This window comes from Coptis chinensis, chromosome 4 (assembly GCF_015680905.1).
Source record: "Coptis chinensis isolate HL-2020 chromosome 4, ASM1568090v1, whole genome shotgun sequence".
NCBI classification, from domain to species: Eukaryota; Viridiplantae; Streptophyta; class Magnoliopsida; order Ranunculales; family Ranunculaceae; genus Coptis; species Coptis chinensis.
The window spans coordinates 2,013,790-2,029,882 of NC_141459.1; the positions used below are offsets into that span (position 1 = coordinate 2,013,790).

Below are 16,093 nucleotides of genomic sequence, written 5' to 3' on the forward strand. Positions count from 1 at the left end.
AAAATGAAACGTGCAGCTGATTATTCCCTTGGAGCGCTTGAGGAACCAACGCTGGGAGGAAAAAATCACTGTTTGACAATGATCAACATGTTTATCACCTGTTCTGCTTTACATGTAATTACAATAAACCCTTTTATGGAGGTGAAGGCATTCGAAATTATAGTAGGAGCAGAAATTTCATGGCCATTCGAATGCTACACAGATATTACCAAACAGAATACTATACAAGACAGATAATCAAACGGAGCACCAATAAAAATTCTCCAAGGAGAGGCATCTTTGAAGTTTGAACCAAAGGAGAGTCAACCTTGCCTTTTTTGTGGTTCGAAGTTCGATTACGACCTAGTACAAACCAAGGCCCAAAATATCGATATCGATGAATATATCGGTGTACCCAAAAACCGATATATATCGGATATATCGGATATTTCGGATATATCCATTTTTTTTTGTAACCAGTCCAAACTATTTAAAATATCGGAAATATCAGATATATCGGAAATATAATATCGGAAATATCGGATATATATCGGAAATATATTGGAAATATCAGATTTATATTTTAAAATGGTCAAAAAGTCAACCGATATATATCTATTATATCGGAAATATCGATTATATCGGCGATATAAAGTTTCATATCGGAAATTCCGATATATATCGGAAAAAAAGGATTCTATATTCGGTGGATATATGTCGGAAATATCGATGTCGGTGTACCAAAATACCAATATATATCGGCGATATTTTGGTCCATGGTACAAACTACAAACTATAAAGGAATTGGATCGACCATTAATGATCGAATTCGGTTCTCAGTCTCATTGTCTGGGATGCCAAACCCATCTTCATATTGGTAAAATATTTTCACGCCCTAGTCAAGTCCGTTACGCCTTTACATAAGATTTCGCAAAGGGGATTCAAAGAACCCTTGCTCTCTATTCTGCTTCTTCCATGCCTCATTAGCCAAATGCCTCAACTGTTCTCGAGCAACTTGAAAAGAAACACCAGTATCATGCATGTAACACTGGATTGCTTTTGGAACATCCCCTCTTGCTAGCTCATCCTATATCACATGCAACAAGCCAACAAGTCATTACTTATAGGAGAACTACTACTCAGTGTGCACAAATATTATAACACCCCGTGTTTTTCTTATACGTATTTTTCTATTTAATTAATTAATTTAATTGTTTATTTTAAAAATTCGTCGGATTGGATTCGGGATACGTGGGCTTGGTTTTGGGCCCGAGTCGGTATTGGGCTTGGGTTTCGGACCCAAGTATATAAACACATTGTTCTAGAGAATAGGTTTTTGAAGATAATAAAATATAAAAATAGAAGAAGAGAGAAAGTTTCGGGTTTGTGGAGAGGTGAGCACGACGATTCGGCTAGGAAAATTCGTCGAAGTCATTAGTTAAGGTGAGTAGCTATTTTGCTATTTCACCGGATTTATATTTTTCGGCATATCCGCGTATCTTTGCCTAAGAGTTCTCACGTGATTGATACCGCTTGTTTATTATCCTGTTTTATTCGACGTCTTGCGTGTCGTATTTAATAAACTTTGTTAAATATCGAAATTTTTATTGAACTGTTAAAGCTTTGGAAGCTTGAAGCTTCGACAGACGTTAATGGCGTCGACTGTCGTTTGGTTTGTTTTTAAATTTGTCGGCTTGTATGGGTTATTGTTGTTTTGTTTTGATTGAAACTTCATGGACGCGAGAATGACGATCGGATCCAGGGACGACCCTGCGATACTGTACGGTGGTAGTGTTGATATTGTAGGTTGAACGGTTATTTTGTACTGGGGATGATTTGGTGCTAGAGAAAGGGTTCTGTCGAAGCTTGAAGCTCGACAGGCGCTAATGGTAGCGCTGTGGAGGAAGGGTCGATCCAATTTATGGGGTGGTTGTTTTGGTTATATGGAAATTGATCGTTGAATGTTAGAATTTGGGATGGGTGCTGCTAATAGGTGCTATTAAAATTTAGGAAAGTTTGGAGAGGCCATTAATGGCGGTGGGAATAATTGTAGATCTAGTTTTGGGGAAAGATTGGATTTAAGGAGTTGGGGGTTTCGGTTTTGTTAATGTTGTGGGGGTTTTTCCCCTGAGCAATTTCGGGTAGATTGGGAGGAGTGGCGAGTGGTATTTGTGGTGGCCGGATTTGGTGGTGGTGGAGAATTGTTGGAAGGAGATGATGAACAGTAAATTTCGGATTTGGGCCTGGGGCTTGGGCCGGACCAGTTCAACTAAGTTGGACCAATTTGGTTTAAGTCCTTTGGGCCATTTTATATTTCTTTTGTTTTAGTTTTGGGCCCGATTTTGGTTGTTTAGTTTGGGCCAGTTTAATTTAAAGTTTTGGGCCGGTTTCAGTTAAATTTTTGGACCGAACCACTTAACTGTTTTGGGCCAGTTTCTAATATTGATTGGGGCCAGTCCATTGGACTTAAAATAGATCTACATGGGTCTTTCAACATTTAAACTTTTGGGTTTTAAGGTTTGGGCTTGGCCAGTTGGGTCCGAACCATGACTTTAGTCACGAGCCCATGAGCCATGCATTTTGACCTTAGCCATGAACCATGGCTATGACCTCGAACCTGTTGAACATGGAAACGACAGTTTGACTTCGACCATGATGGTTGACTTTGACTTTGACCAGAGTTGACTTTGACTAGTTGACCCAATTTGACATTTTAACTCGGATTATGATTTGGGTTATTAAGATAGGTCTAGGACTATTAGCATACTTGACTTTAGGCTAAGACCTCTATATATACATGTGTATGTGTATTAACTACTATGTGATTTTGCTGTATTTTATGATATGCAACGTTATGACACTAAAACATCCCTGAAATTAATAACGCGTAAATAAAAAATACATGAATCAAGATACTCATTCGTTATCTTAAATGATATATAAAATAAAGTTCAATAATCGTAAATAAATTTACCGCGACTTTTAGAACTCCCGACTCAAGTTTTGGGATTGAGTTTTATGACTGTTGATGTCATATGTTAGGTGTGCATTTATTGAATGTGCCATAAATGGCCCGTTAGCGTTATATAGGGGTATTCATTGAATGTGCCATGAATGACCCGGGTATTCATTGAATGTGTCATGAATGACCAGATCGTTTAGACTGCCCTAGAGAGGAACTAAGGTATTCGCCTTGCGGGTTAGTGGTATAAATTTGATTATGTGAGTGTTTGGGTTTTCTTTTGAATACCTAATATAATATATACATATGATATATAGAAGTTCTAACTTTCTTTTGCAGGAGGGTAGGACTTAATAACATTTTGTGCAGGGACGCGGTCCTACCCTTATACAGCAATGGATATCGGTAAGTTTTAATTCAATGGTTTAGATATTAAAATGAGGTATTATAATGAGTTATATAATGGAAGTCTTGCTTGGGAAGAAATTAGGTCGGTTAAAATGACGGAACTACCTGTCTTCCAAGCTGTGAATGATTGAGTTATGGGATAAAATAAAGTGATTGTTTGGATAATTAAAATATGATAATGTTTATCTGTGGTTAGTCTACTTTCGATCATACCAAACCAAATTCCATTTTTTTGACCCATGTTTGCTTTGTTTTTTAGCGTGGGTGTGTTCTTAGGAACATAGGTGGGAAGGCGATGGAACCATGGCGTGTGATGGGATTCTCACCGAGCAGCCTCGGGAGTTTAGTTTATTAGGTCCGATCTTTTTGGGAGGATGTAATAACGTGGAGGTTTTTTTTTATATGACATGAGAATAACGATGTTGAAAACCGTTATTCTTAAAGTTTGTTTATGTTTGTATTGGGATGGAAGAAAGTTTTTAATAAAGTGATAGTTGAGGAATTTGGAGATTTTTGTGGTTAAGTTGATCCTGTTGTGATGTGGGTTTTAGGTTTTGACATGTGTTGTATCCCCCGTCATAGCCTGGGTTTTTAGACAATTGAATATAGTGATGTTTGAGATATTTATATTTCAAATATTCATTATTTTAATTGTTTAGAAAATCGGCTGTGACAAATATTCTCTGCCTTACGTGTCACTGTTGGTTTTGATGCAAGAAAGTTCTATATCTCAAGAAACGAAGGTACATAACTTGTTTAGGATTTAGGGAGTGAACCAAAGGAAGATTATACATAACTTGATTACTAGGGATATCTATTATACGGGTTCCTTACCTCAGAAGTTCCGAAATCATCAACTATTCGAAATGCCATAGAGGACCAACGGATAAGATCTGGATAACCCTGTAAGTAGTCTAACGCTTCCTTGGTGATTCTGGGAGTCATGGATACGTATACGTGAAAGTCCAATAGTGGCCCCGCAACTGAAATACACCCATTGTCTAGATACTCCGCAAGGGTGGCCTTATATCCAGTGTGAAACCACTTCGACTCGAGTAGGTATGATTTGCATTGGTCTACCCACTATAGCAAGCATATAAACGTTAAGTTTGTAAGGAAAACAGACGATTTCCATAATGGTAAACACAGATGAAGTGAATGGACTAACCTGTTTCCTCAAGTGTGGAAGGATATTAAACCCATGCTCCTTAAGGACATTATAAGCAAATTCATTAACGGTGTTGTAAAGAGCAAAGAAACACAACTTCATATAGTCTGGAAGTTGTTCCACCGAATTAATATCCCATCTGCATATTGAGTTGAACACGTACGTGTTTTAGAAATTTCAAGTAAATTTCCAACAGAAAGAGAACATTGAACAAAAAAGAACATTGTTCCGAACCTTTCAACTGCATCAGTAAAGAGTTTGGCTTCATCATATGTAGCATAAATGTCATAGAAATCGTCAATTACGGTTACCAGAGCAATGACTTTCGTAATTACTTGTCTACAATAACTGTATTGTGGTTCGTCAGTCATTCCGACAGACCATAAGAAGGATTCTGCCAACCTATCTCTTGAGAAGGGCAAGTTCACCATTACGTCTAAATTTTTCCACCACCTACAATAATAACGACAGAGGAAACATTATAACACGTAGAAGGTTACTGCTCAATACTCAATAGTACACGCCGTGTCTTCTTGACTTCTTGTGATGGCTCCTTAAATTGTAACTATTGAAGGATACTACTGTAGGTAACTAATGAAGCTGGGTCTTAACTCTTCTTACCTTGACATTTCAATGAGATCTTTCTGGTAAGTAGATTGAATCATATTGTAGTCCAACTTCGCAAGTTCAAGCAACGTTGAATTCACGTCCTTTCTTCTTGAGTAGGCATCAATATACCATCTAGCCTCTAACCTTGTAATCCGATGATGCAATGGCAAGTCCAAAGCATGAGTTACTAGTTCAGCAAGGTTCGAGTCCGCGTTTCCCTTAACATCCAATAAATGCCTACGGGCAAAGGCGTTGGCCTCATCAAGTATGTCTTCTCCTTCTAAGCCCAGATAAGAAGCCTCAAACAATCTAACCATACCCTTGACATCCTGGTCGAGACTCTCCTTGAAACTGTTTTGGGTGGGGTCCCTAAATATGCTGAAGACATCTGTTTCACCAATTTACAAAAAAGAAAAAGAGAAGCAATTAAAACTAAAAACAGAGGTACATAACAGATGATGATGAGCATTGAAGATTAAAACCTGAGCCAAAGGAGTTGGTCGTACCTTGAGAGACCTTGAACCCGTGTTGTCTAAGGAGCCTAAAGTACAGAGCTGTAGTTTCAAGACTCTCTTCCATTTTTAGATTCTTTTCGATCAGTAATCCCAAGGCTGTTCGGATGTTCTTTTCGAAAATATATCCCAACCCCAACCTCTGTATGTCATCTATCAGCACAAGCAACGCGAAAGGGCTGCTAGCATCTCGCGCATAGTCCAGTATGTGTGTCACCTCGTCTTTTAGAATGTTGGCCCTCAACACATACACTTCAGCCTGTACAAGACTTGAAAATTAGTTATTTCTTTCTTTCTTCGTGTGAGGAATAAAAAACATTCGATCTGTAATCTGTAAAATGGCGTTGAAGTTCATCTTTTAACAACTGGACAGGAAAAGATCCATGCATGGTGTCTGCTTTGTCGACGAAAAGAACTATACACTAAACGTGATCATTTGATCACAGGCCTAGTATTACATAATTATCTATTCCGATTTAACCAAAGAATTCTAGCTATAGGAAGTTTTAGAGTTGTAATGATGACCGTGTAATCATTTTTCAAAGTTTTCAGAAAGTGATCATGCTCCCATATGTTGTCTTTATAATTTGCAGATCGCCTCTCAGTTTGAACAACGACGCCATTCTGGGTAGTAGCTAGACACTTGTGCGGAGAAGTTGTGAATTCAACATTACGAGATTTTCGTGATGGGACTTGCCTTGAAAAGGGAGTGGAGGAGGAAATCTTAGTTGACAAGAAGTTGAGGTGGAGGAGAGCCATTTTCAGAGTTTCTCTTGCCAAATTATGCTTGTAATTGTAGTACAACAAGCTCGTGCAGTCCAACTTTATATAGGCAAAAGAGATGTATTTCATTTGTGTGATTTTGTATATTTAATCAGAGAGATATTTACCATTTTATAAAAAAACTAAATTCAATAATATATCTGTACAGTATATGATAACTGGATTTTAAGAGAAAAAATTTCTCAACCGAACTGTGTATTTGTAATCTTTCTATTTTATGATTTTAGAACTACCTTCCTTAATTATTCTAATCAATTATCTCATTTTTAAACAATTTACCAAAAACTCTCTCACTTTATTGAAATTAGAATTAGCTTCATATTATTTAAAATAATTTAGAAAACCTCATTCATGTCACTCAAATTATATTCAACTATTCCTAATATTTTTATATTATTTTTTAGATTATAACTAGAATTCAAAAAATTATACTATCAAAAAGATGTTAGAGCGACAGATTTAAAGATTTGAAAATACACCGATGCGAGTCGGTTCCATACTTGTATATATATATTTGGGGTCTGCCAAACACAAAATGGGAGGTGCATAGCGATTACCTTTAATAATATTGTCCTTAAACCATAATTAAACTGAAGCTAAATTAATCCAAACTATTGGCCTGTTCTCTGTTTCACGATTCGAGATTATCTCTAACAATAAGTTAGACATCTAAACTGAAGGTGCCACGTATATAATTTAATACAACAACGTGTCCACAAAAGCGACACGTAGCATTAATTCTCGTTTGGATATATATATAGCGTCATAAATGGGCCGCACGTGTTATATTATAAACTAGAAATTGTCGGTGACTTCAATTCGTCAGGACGATTTTTAATTTGATACGTCATTTTCAATGTTCACTCACACACATATAAATACTAGCCAATTAGCCTACCTGCGGCCGGGCCTACTGAGCCTACTACATTGATAGTTCACAACGAACTGTTTTTACTCTGTCATATTATCCATAACACAATCACTTCATCATATACTAGTTTTATATACGCCCTTGGATGACCAACTTTTTCAAAAAAAATACATTTTTACCCCTAAAATATGCATTGATATACGCCAAAGTTTCATTTTTACCTCTTAGCCCCTAAATAATGGAACTTTCTTGTATTTTTAAAATAGAAATAGAGGGTAAAATCGTCTGAATGAACGGAATTTGCCACGGCAAACATTACAGAGTAGAATAGATACCAAGTTATTCAAAGATAAAATATCCAAAATGAAAAATCCAATACAAAATCCAAAATAAAAATTACAAAACTCACACGGAAACATTATTGAGAGAACTAACAAATGTTAACAACTGAGCTGCTATATTTTCTTGTTGATCCCTACAACAGATGTTAAACTTCCTTGAAACCACCCGTTCGCAATTTACACTTCTAATAAGTTTCCAAAACCATTTATCCTTATAGATAACTTGTGCCACTTCAATCGTATGGCCCATATATCTGCAATGGAATTAGTAGGATTGCCAAAGTTTTGACGAGGTCCTCAGCTTCCCAAATGCATCTCTCATCTCAATACTTGAATGGTCAAAACAACCATTAGCAATTTACACTCTTAATAAGTTTCCAAAACCAATTCTCCTTATAAATAACTTGTGCCACTTCAAGCGTATGACCTATATTTCTACAATGGAATTAGTAGGATTGCCAAAGTTTTGCCTAGGTCCTGCACTTCCCAAATGCATCTCTCATCCCATGTAGAAATTTAAGCACTCTGGTACTATGAATTTTGTTCAATTCTCTTGAATTCAAACAAAGACCGTTGGAACCGCATCAATTGGCCTGAATTCGGTCTCCCTCAATGTGGTCTTCAACCCCTTCTCTTCTGCATTAGCCTTAGGATGTATACCATGTACTACAATTACACCACAAAGTTGCACCCACGCACTATTCTATTTATGGGTGTCCATATTGGCAGTAAATCTCCATCTCTGGGGCGTCAGGTAACCTGTAATCATATACAATTCCTTATGAAATGAGGTAGCTAGAGTAAAATTAATGACAACGAATTCCAGACACCTAATAGAGTGAACGGTTAGGGTGGCATAAGTATCTATACATTTCACCTTATTATTTGGTTCGGTTTTCTCTGACCCTAGCAAGTCAAACTTTAGACGACTAACATCATCAGATTGAGCTGATTCCTACTGAAGAATAAGTCCTTAGTAAAGGTACCTTACAATTTTAATTTTAAGGTTGGAATTCCATTGATGGTAGGGCTTCAAGGAGAGATAGCTCCATGCATGTACTGGTACCTCGCTTATGATTATATACAAAGGTTTCCCCAATCAGGAAGGGAAGAAAACATCACCCAAATAAACATTAAAAGAATTGAATGGTCACTTTACTTGTGCTTAGTTTGTAGAATTTCACCGGAAAGTTATATATACGCATCCTTATCACCACTTTCCAATATACCCCCATAAAAGAAAATAAATTGTAGCTTATATTTACCAAGCTATCAATCCGAAATGTGATTCATACAATTGTGTATGTTCAAAGCTGCATCTTGGCAACATCATTTTCAGTGAGAGGCTTAGTGTCCCCAACTTTGGTCCATTATGAGATTCCAAATAAGACAACGATGGCGTGCCGAATGTATTGTTCTCGATATCCTACTACACTTTTTATTAGCCTATAGACATTACAATCGAATGTCTTTGCTATGAAGTTCTCTTAACTAAATCTAATACTGCACTTTTGTGCATTGCAGTTTATGATATTTGCCAGCGGCATGATTAATGTCATGTTGTAATTGAGATTGGAAGAGGATCACCATAGCTACTTAAATCGACCAATGCACGTCAAAAGGAAAAAGACATAATTAAAACTTTAACTTAAGCCCAAAGCAACGCTAAATAAAATTGGGATACATAAGCATGAAATTAATATAGCCTAACACCACGTCGCCACACACATGAATCTATTAAGGGATAAAAAAAGATAAATACCTAATTCAAAAAGAAAACCTTGTGTTGAAAGGGAGGTATCTTTGGTTTATTTCAATTGGAATTGTTTAAATTGGTTAATCAAATATCACCATGAGCCCTTCCGTATTAAAGTCATCCTATGTCCCAAAGCCTACCTAATCCTCCATAAGGGATATGAAGCCTCATGTCCACCACCTCCAATTAAGACACCTCATATAAATAGTGACCATACATGCTAAAACATCTTCTCGTCAAGCCACCACCTCCGCCAATTGTGATGTCAAAGCTGCCTCCATGGGTGAAGCCACCTTACGTTCCAAACCATTTATAAAACTACCATTTCCACCAAATGTGGTGCATATGTTCCGAAACATCCAGCCACATTCCGACTAATTGATTCCCACTGCACAATTGTACTTTTCCAACTCATCCATTTTCAACATCCAATGCTCTACTTGCAAAAGCTAAAACCAATAGAAACAGTGTCACCTTTGCCCCTAGCTATAGAACTGACAATGTCTAGAAGTATGTCAGCTCCCATTATCAAATAAAATCAAGTAGTAAGACGTACAATAAACACGTTTCTTATTTCATTCAATTTAAAAAACCCTTATCAATACAAATCAACTCACCAAAAGCTTTTGCAGCACAATATTGTCCAATGCCTCAACTACTCCGTATCACCTGATTTAGCTATTTCTCCAACCTCCTCAGTCTTTACAACACCAAGGTGGTTTGCTAAAAAACGTTTTACAAATATTCAAGAATTCTACCCAACTTCTCTTATGCTAAAAAGGGTTTTACAAATAAATTTCGACAAAATTAATAGAATTGCAAATTTGAATAAATAATGCTTATGAATAACTTTTCAGTTTGACTTTTTACCTGAGATCATTGCAAAACCGTAAAACATCAACCGTTAGATCATCTGAGATCGCGATCAAGCCCTAAAACATTAAAAATTTAGTTAATGAAAACTAATTATATTGATATCTATTTCTCACAAAAGTTCAATTAAAGCCAATTGCTAGTGATAATTTTACATTCCTAATTTACACCTGAAATTTAGTTTTAGCATTTGGTCTTTCTTTCACATTCCTAATTTACACCTGAAATTTAGTTTTAGCATTTGGTCTTTCTTTCAGGAGAACAAAATCAATCAATTATTAGTTGTGGCTATCTGGAATTCAGATGTAGGAGTATATGGTTCTCATAATCTGTGCTCTTGATCAAGATCTTGGAATAAAATAAATGAATAAAAACTATAAAAAATAAATCTAGTATATGCGTCACCAAAATAACTAATTACCAATTGGGAAACTTCAACAATCTCAAATTAAAATATATACTTATCACCTACTTTTACATACTATTATTGACTAATTGTTTAATAATTCGCACCATCTATCTAGAAAATCAACAAATAAGTACATGGCAAACTATTGTGGAGATACATTGAACACTAACCGTTGTCAGAATAATTAAATTTTCATCAGAAATTAGCCAAAAACACTTTTGGTAATATATAACAATAGGAACAAAAATATCAAAGGCACGATTGTCAACAATAAATCGTTCCATAATGGGTCACTTAAGTCCCATAAATCAGAAAGGGTCACTTAACAACACTTTTCATCAGAAGTATTTTTTAGTAATACTATCAAAAAGGGTCACTTAAGTCCCATAAATCATTTGCTATTAAACATGGCGCGAGGGCGAGAAACAGAACCAGTTTGTACATGCAAGAGCATTTCTGTTCCAGACTTCCAGTGTGAATGTATCATGTACGATTTAACAAAATTTAGAGACAAACCAAAAAATAAAAATAAAAAAATTGCCAAAATGACTGCCTCTCTAAATCTCTTGCGCAATCAGTTTGCTCATTTGGTTGTAGTCTTCTATATGATTTCTCCCTACTAAGTATCCTCCTAAAAGAACTTAGTCGCCAACTTGATCCTCCTACTTTTGAAGACTGTCCTAGTGCACCGTCTGATGTACCCTCTGAACATGGTAAAGTAGGGTTGATTGCATCGACTGGTGGAGCGGTAGCCATGGCTGGAACAACCACAACCAACTCAATAGACTCAGGCTGGGCTCTTGGCTCTGCTTCAGTGCGACAAATGGGGCACGTGGAGTGCACTCTCAACCATGTATCAATGCACTGTGAATGAAATGTGTGCTTGCAGTTAGGAAGAAGTCTAGCCATTTCTTCATCCTCTAAATTACTTAAACACACCGCAAACTCGATATGTATGTCCTTAATTTCTTCTGCTCCTTTATAAACAAATAAGGGTAGGGTGGCAATCACTGCAGCATCAAGTCCTCTTCTTGGTTGCTCATTGGTGTGCACATGTGCAGCTGTGGTGCTAAGGCGGCTTAATTGACGAAGAGCTTCACGGTGTCTTGCTTGACGTTTGAGAACACATCTTGCATATATGTGGGGCATGCCAATGACTACGACCACGAAAAATAAGAAAACAAATGTTGTAAGCATGATTCTGCTATTAAGGCTAAATCGATATCTGCAACAATCATGATCACCGTAAAATGAGTTATCATTGTCGTCAAAGCTGCTCATGACTACATTGTGGTTTTACAAATATTCAAGAATTCTACCCAACTTCTCTTATGCTAAAAAGGGTTTTACAAATAAATTTCGACAAAATTAATAGAATTGCAAATTTGAATAAATAATGCTTACGGTTAACTTTTCAGTTTGACTTCTTACCTGAGATCATTGTAAAATCGCAAAACATCAACCATTAGATCATCTGAGATCGTGATCAAGCCCTGAAACATCAAAAATTTAGTTAATGAAAACTAATTATATTGATATCTATTTCTCGCAAAAGTTCAATTAAAGCCAACTGCTGGTGATAATTTTACACCTGAAATTTAGTTTTAGCATTTGGTCTTTCTTTCAGGAGAACAAAATCAATCAATTATTAGTTGTGGCTATCTGGAATTCAGATGTAGGAGCATATGGTTATCATAATCTGTGCTCCTGATCAAGATCTTGGAATAAAATAAGTGAATAAAAACTATAAAAAGTAAATCTAGTATGTGCGTCACCAAAATAACTAATTATAGCTTTAGAACAATGCAACAGGTAGCTTTTTCACATAGTCATGTTCAACACGTGAGAGTACGTATAACATTGTGCAATTTAAACCTTCAGCTACAATAGATTCTCAATCCCACCAAGTAGCAATAACACACAGACACAACACAATGACAAAAATGATAACAATGATCCATTTTGTTTTTTTCCTTGATCAATATCCATATGCTTTATCAATCGCCTTTGAGGCACCACTGAAACCTAATGTATTTGGACTTCCATTTCAACAAAAGATTAATTTGCAAAAAGTTAAAGAAATCCAAATACAAAGCATTAACATGATATTGATTAGTATGGCAACTAAAATGCTTGCAGGAACAACTATAACATGATCTTAAAGCTGAATACATGCATCATACGAAAAAAATTCATACCGAATCATGAATTTAAACTCTACCATTTAATTTACTACATAGAAAGAAAAAAAAAATCCAGACAACACCTTATTGAAAGAAACCAAAACTTTTGGGGAACCAATTCCTAGAAAAAAGAAACCAAGAGTCTAATAAATTAGCTAGAGAAGGGTAAGAAATAATGTAATAATTCCTTTATTGCCATATTAGCATAGACTTGGGTCTCGGACTCATTACTATTTTCTTCCTTAGCATTTAGTCAAACACCTAGCATGACATGATTTACAAATTTTCGGTAGAACCACCACTTGTTAAGCAGGAATTTGAAGAAAATACAATCATTGTCTAAAGGAACTCTCTTCCCTTGCCGGTCACTAAAGTCACAATCAGAATGGTTTCAAAGGCCAAAAAATGGGAAGAGGAAAAGAAGAATAAGTGGTCTTTGGTCTTCAGTGAAATGACATGGATCCCTTTAATTAATAAGAAGTAAGCTAGAATCACTCTACCTTGACCCCTGAGGGGAGACAACTCAGCTCAGGCCTAAAAAGCAGGAGTCCCCTCGCCCGTATCAACACCACTCAACCCCGTATTTCCATGCCCATCAAAACTGTTCGGTCTGACACCCTGAAAATCTCATATAAAGCATAAACCGAGTACCTTCCCAATGTGACTTTGAATTGAAGAGAAAATCGACAAACAGTAAATTTGACACTATTATCTTAGAACATGTTCTAATTTAATAGTTGGAATAATCATAAAACCTTGTTTGCGACATTCATGTCTGAAATTAAAAAAAAAGAATATTTAAACCTAACACAGACACTAAAGATAATTGCACTTACTTTGATTGCCAAATACTCATAAGTTATGAATTCGACATATAAACCCTCTTTGTCTCGAAGTGATGCTCTGATAAAAAGTATGTCTCGCACAACACAATGAACGTAAAACGGAAGCCCAGGGATTGAGCAATATTCTCCAATAGTAAAACTTGCACTCATTGACCTTATCCTATCTTTACTTGGGAATCTCACCCATCCAGGTATCTAGTACAGTTGGAAATATTGTGTTCCAACCGTCTAGAGGCCATTCACTGGCCATGGCCTCACTAACTTAAATTTCCACAACTACACATAGCCACAACATGCAATATAAACTTGTAAATGACATTAAAAGTAAGAAGAAGAACCAAAAGTACCTTCAGTGTCAGGCTCAACAATTCCTTGCTCTTGCACATTGGACACACCAGCCTCATCGTCCATTATCTTCTCGTTCACAGTACTACTAATATCTTCATTCATTTGTGGGGTCATGCAGTTTCTACCATATCTATTTAGATGAACTGGTGCCTAAGAAGATGAATAGAGTAGATTCTATCAAAATAAGTATTGCCTTTCAGAGATTATTTATAGTAAACAAAGATAAGTAATGAAAGATTTTCACCAAGACGACTATTTTTCTCAATCTGAAATTTGTTTTTCAGTAAATGTTGTTTATTGCTTCCAAAGCTTTCTATCTTGCCAGAGATATAGTGTTGGATTTCACCATTTACTTCAATAGTTTGGAGCTTCTAATAAGTAGGAAAATGGACGGTTCTTGGGAAGTTGCCTTGTTCTAAATTGTTGTTGTTACTTACTATTATTATTTTTCTATTTTGTTTGGTAAACTTTATTTCATCAGGATCACCTTCCTTTCCTGGTTATTGTTATTGCTATTGCTGGTAACTTGATATTATCATGCATGTTTCATGACCCTCGTAGTATCTTTTTCTTCTATTCATCTTCCAGCAAATGATGAAATTATTAGTCATATAGTGGGGATACGGCCTTGGGTCATGGGTCACACCTCCCCCCCAAAAAAAAAAAAAAAAAACTATTTTATATTCATTGAGTGTGCTTTGTTTCACACCGTACAGCTTGGTCATCTGGATCTTTACTTCTTGGAATGGGAAATCTCCAAGAAAATGGATCAAAACTGTGCTTTTTGGCAAGAAAGCATCAAGATCGAATTCATGGTCAAAGCGTAAAATCAAAAGTGAAGAAGATTAAACAAAAAGTAACTTACCGGGGTTAAATAATTCAATTGTTGTTTGTTGGTTTCTCCACTTGTGGCTACTAAAACAGTAGGTCCGTGTCTCTGGTTTTGAGAACTCAAGTAGTCCGTGGGAAGTGGAAACCGGTTCTACCCTTCAATTGTCACATTAGTGAAAAATTGAGAGGGTTTAAAAATATATATATATATATATATATATATATATATATATATATATATATATATATATATATATAGATAGAATTGAAAGAAAAGGGGAAAGATATATACTTAAAAATACGTATACATCTACTGGTAAAGAGAAGGGAAAGAACTTAAAGGAAATATCAGGTCAATCTACCGAAAGAGAGAAAGATAGGGGCGAAGGGCATTGGAAAAGGTGGAAAAGCCTGCCAAAAATCTATCCTTGCAATAAGTTAGGGTTTCCTTAGTTACTACTTAGCTCTCACTTTTGAGGTTTCTTTTTGTTTAAGAATGGAGATAAGATTTAAGAAAGAGGTTTTTATCTACTTATCTATTTTGGGTTTTTATGTATTTTGAAATTTTAACAATTGAAATCGCCAAAAAAATTCATTTTTTAGTAAAATCTCGATGTGTCCGGAATTTATTTTTTAGGTAAAATCTGATGGTATTTGATATATATATATATATAAAAAAAACATGGTACCGTGGACATGGGTCTGGATTTTTTTTGGAAACATTCTCAACTACTCAGTATTAATGGTATTTGATATATATATATACTCAACTATCACTAGCTACTGTGCACATGGTACCCACGTGGATTCGTGGAATCTACATTTTTTTTTTTAAAGCTTATAAGCATTAAATTACTATTTTACTTCTCAAAAGTTAAAAAAATAATAAAAAATGTGAAATAACCAAAATGCCTCTACGTCCACACACATTCACTATTCACTCAACTCATCGTTTTTCTATATATTTACTAGCTACCGTGCACATGGTACCAACGTGGATTCGTGGAATCTACATATTTTTTTTTTAAAGCTTATAAGCATTAAATTACTATTTTACCTCTCAAAAGTCAAAAAAATAATAATAAAATGTGAAATGACCAAAATGCCCCTATGTCCACACATTCACTGTTCACACCCCTCATTTTTCTATATATTTACTAGCTACTGTGCACATGGTACCCACGTGGATTCGTGGAATCTGCAGACTTTTTTTTT

At 35.8% G+C, this 16,093-nt stretch overlaps 2 protein-coding genes across 3 annotated transcripts; both read right to left on the minus strand.

Annotated features, from left to right (window-relative positions):
• Positions 1–574: 574 nt before the first annotated feature.
• LOC147501122 (alpha-terpineol synthase, chloroplastic-like) lies at positions 575–6,454 on the minus strand. 2 transcript variants are annotated; one of them, XM_086606159.1, is made up of 7 exons: positions 6,164–6,451; positions 5,633–5,897; positions 5,139–5,514; positions 4,752–4,970; positions 4,518–4,656; positions 4,184–4,432; positions 575–1,066 (listed from the first exon to the last, which is right to left on the minus strand). In XM_086606159.1, the coding sequence occupies exons 1-7, from the start codon at positions 6,395–6,397 to the stop codon at positions 896–898; spliced, it is 1,653 nt and encodes a 550-aa protein (XP_086462285.1). In that variant the 5' UTR covers positions 6,398–6,451; the 3' UTR covers positions 575–895. The 2 variants fall into 2 exon arrangements, with proteins under 2 accessions (XP_086462285.1, XP_086462286.1); XM_086606160.1 differs by lacking the exon at positions 4,184–4,432 and having other exon boundaries at positions 6,164–6,454.
• A 4,546-nt stretch (positions 6,455–11,000) lies between these two features.
• LOC147501123 (RING-H2 finger protein ATL40-like) lies at positions 11,001–12,830 on the minus strand. The gene has a single exon (XM_086603766.1). It carries the CDS (start codon positions 11,950–11,952, stop codon positions 11,176–11,178), a length of 777 nt encoding a protein of 258 aa, XP_086459892.1. The 5' UTR covers positions 11,953–12,830; the 3' UTR covers positions 11,001–11,175.
• Between the last annotated feature and the right edge of the window lie 3,263 nt (positions 12,831–16,093).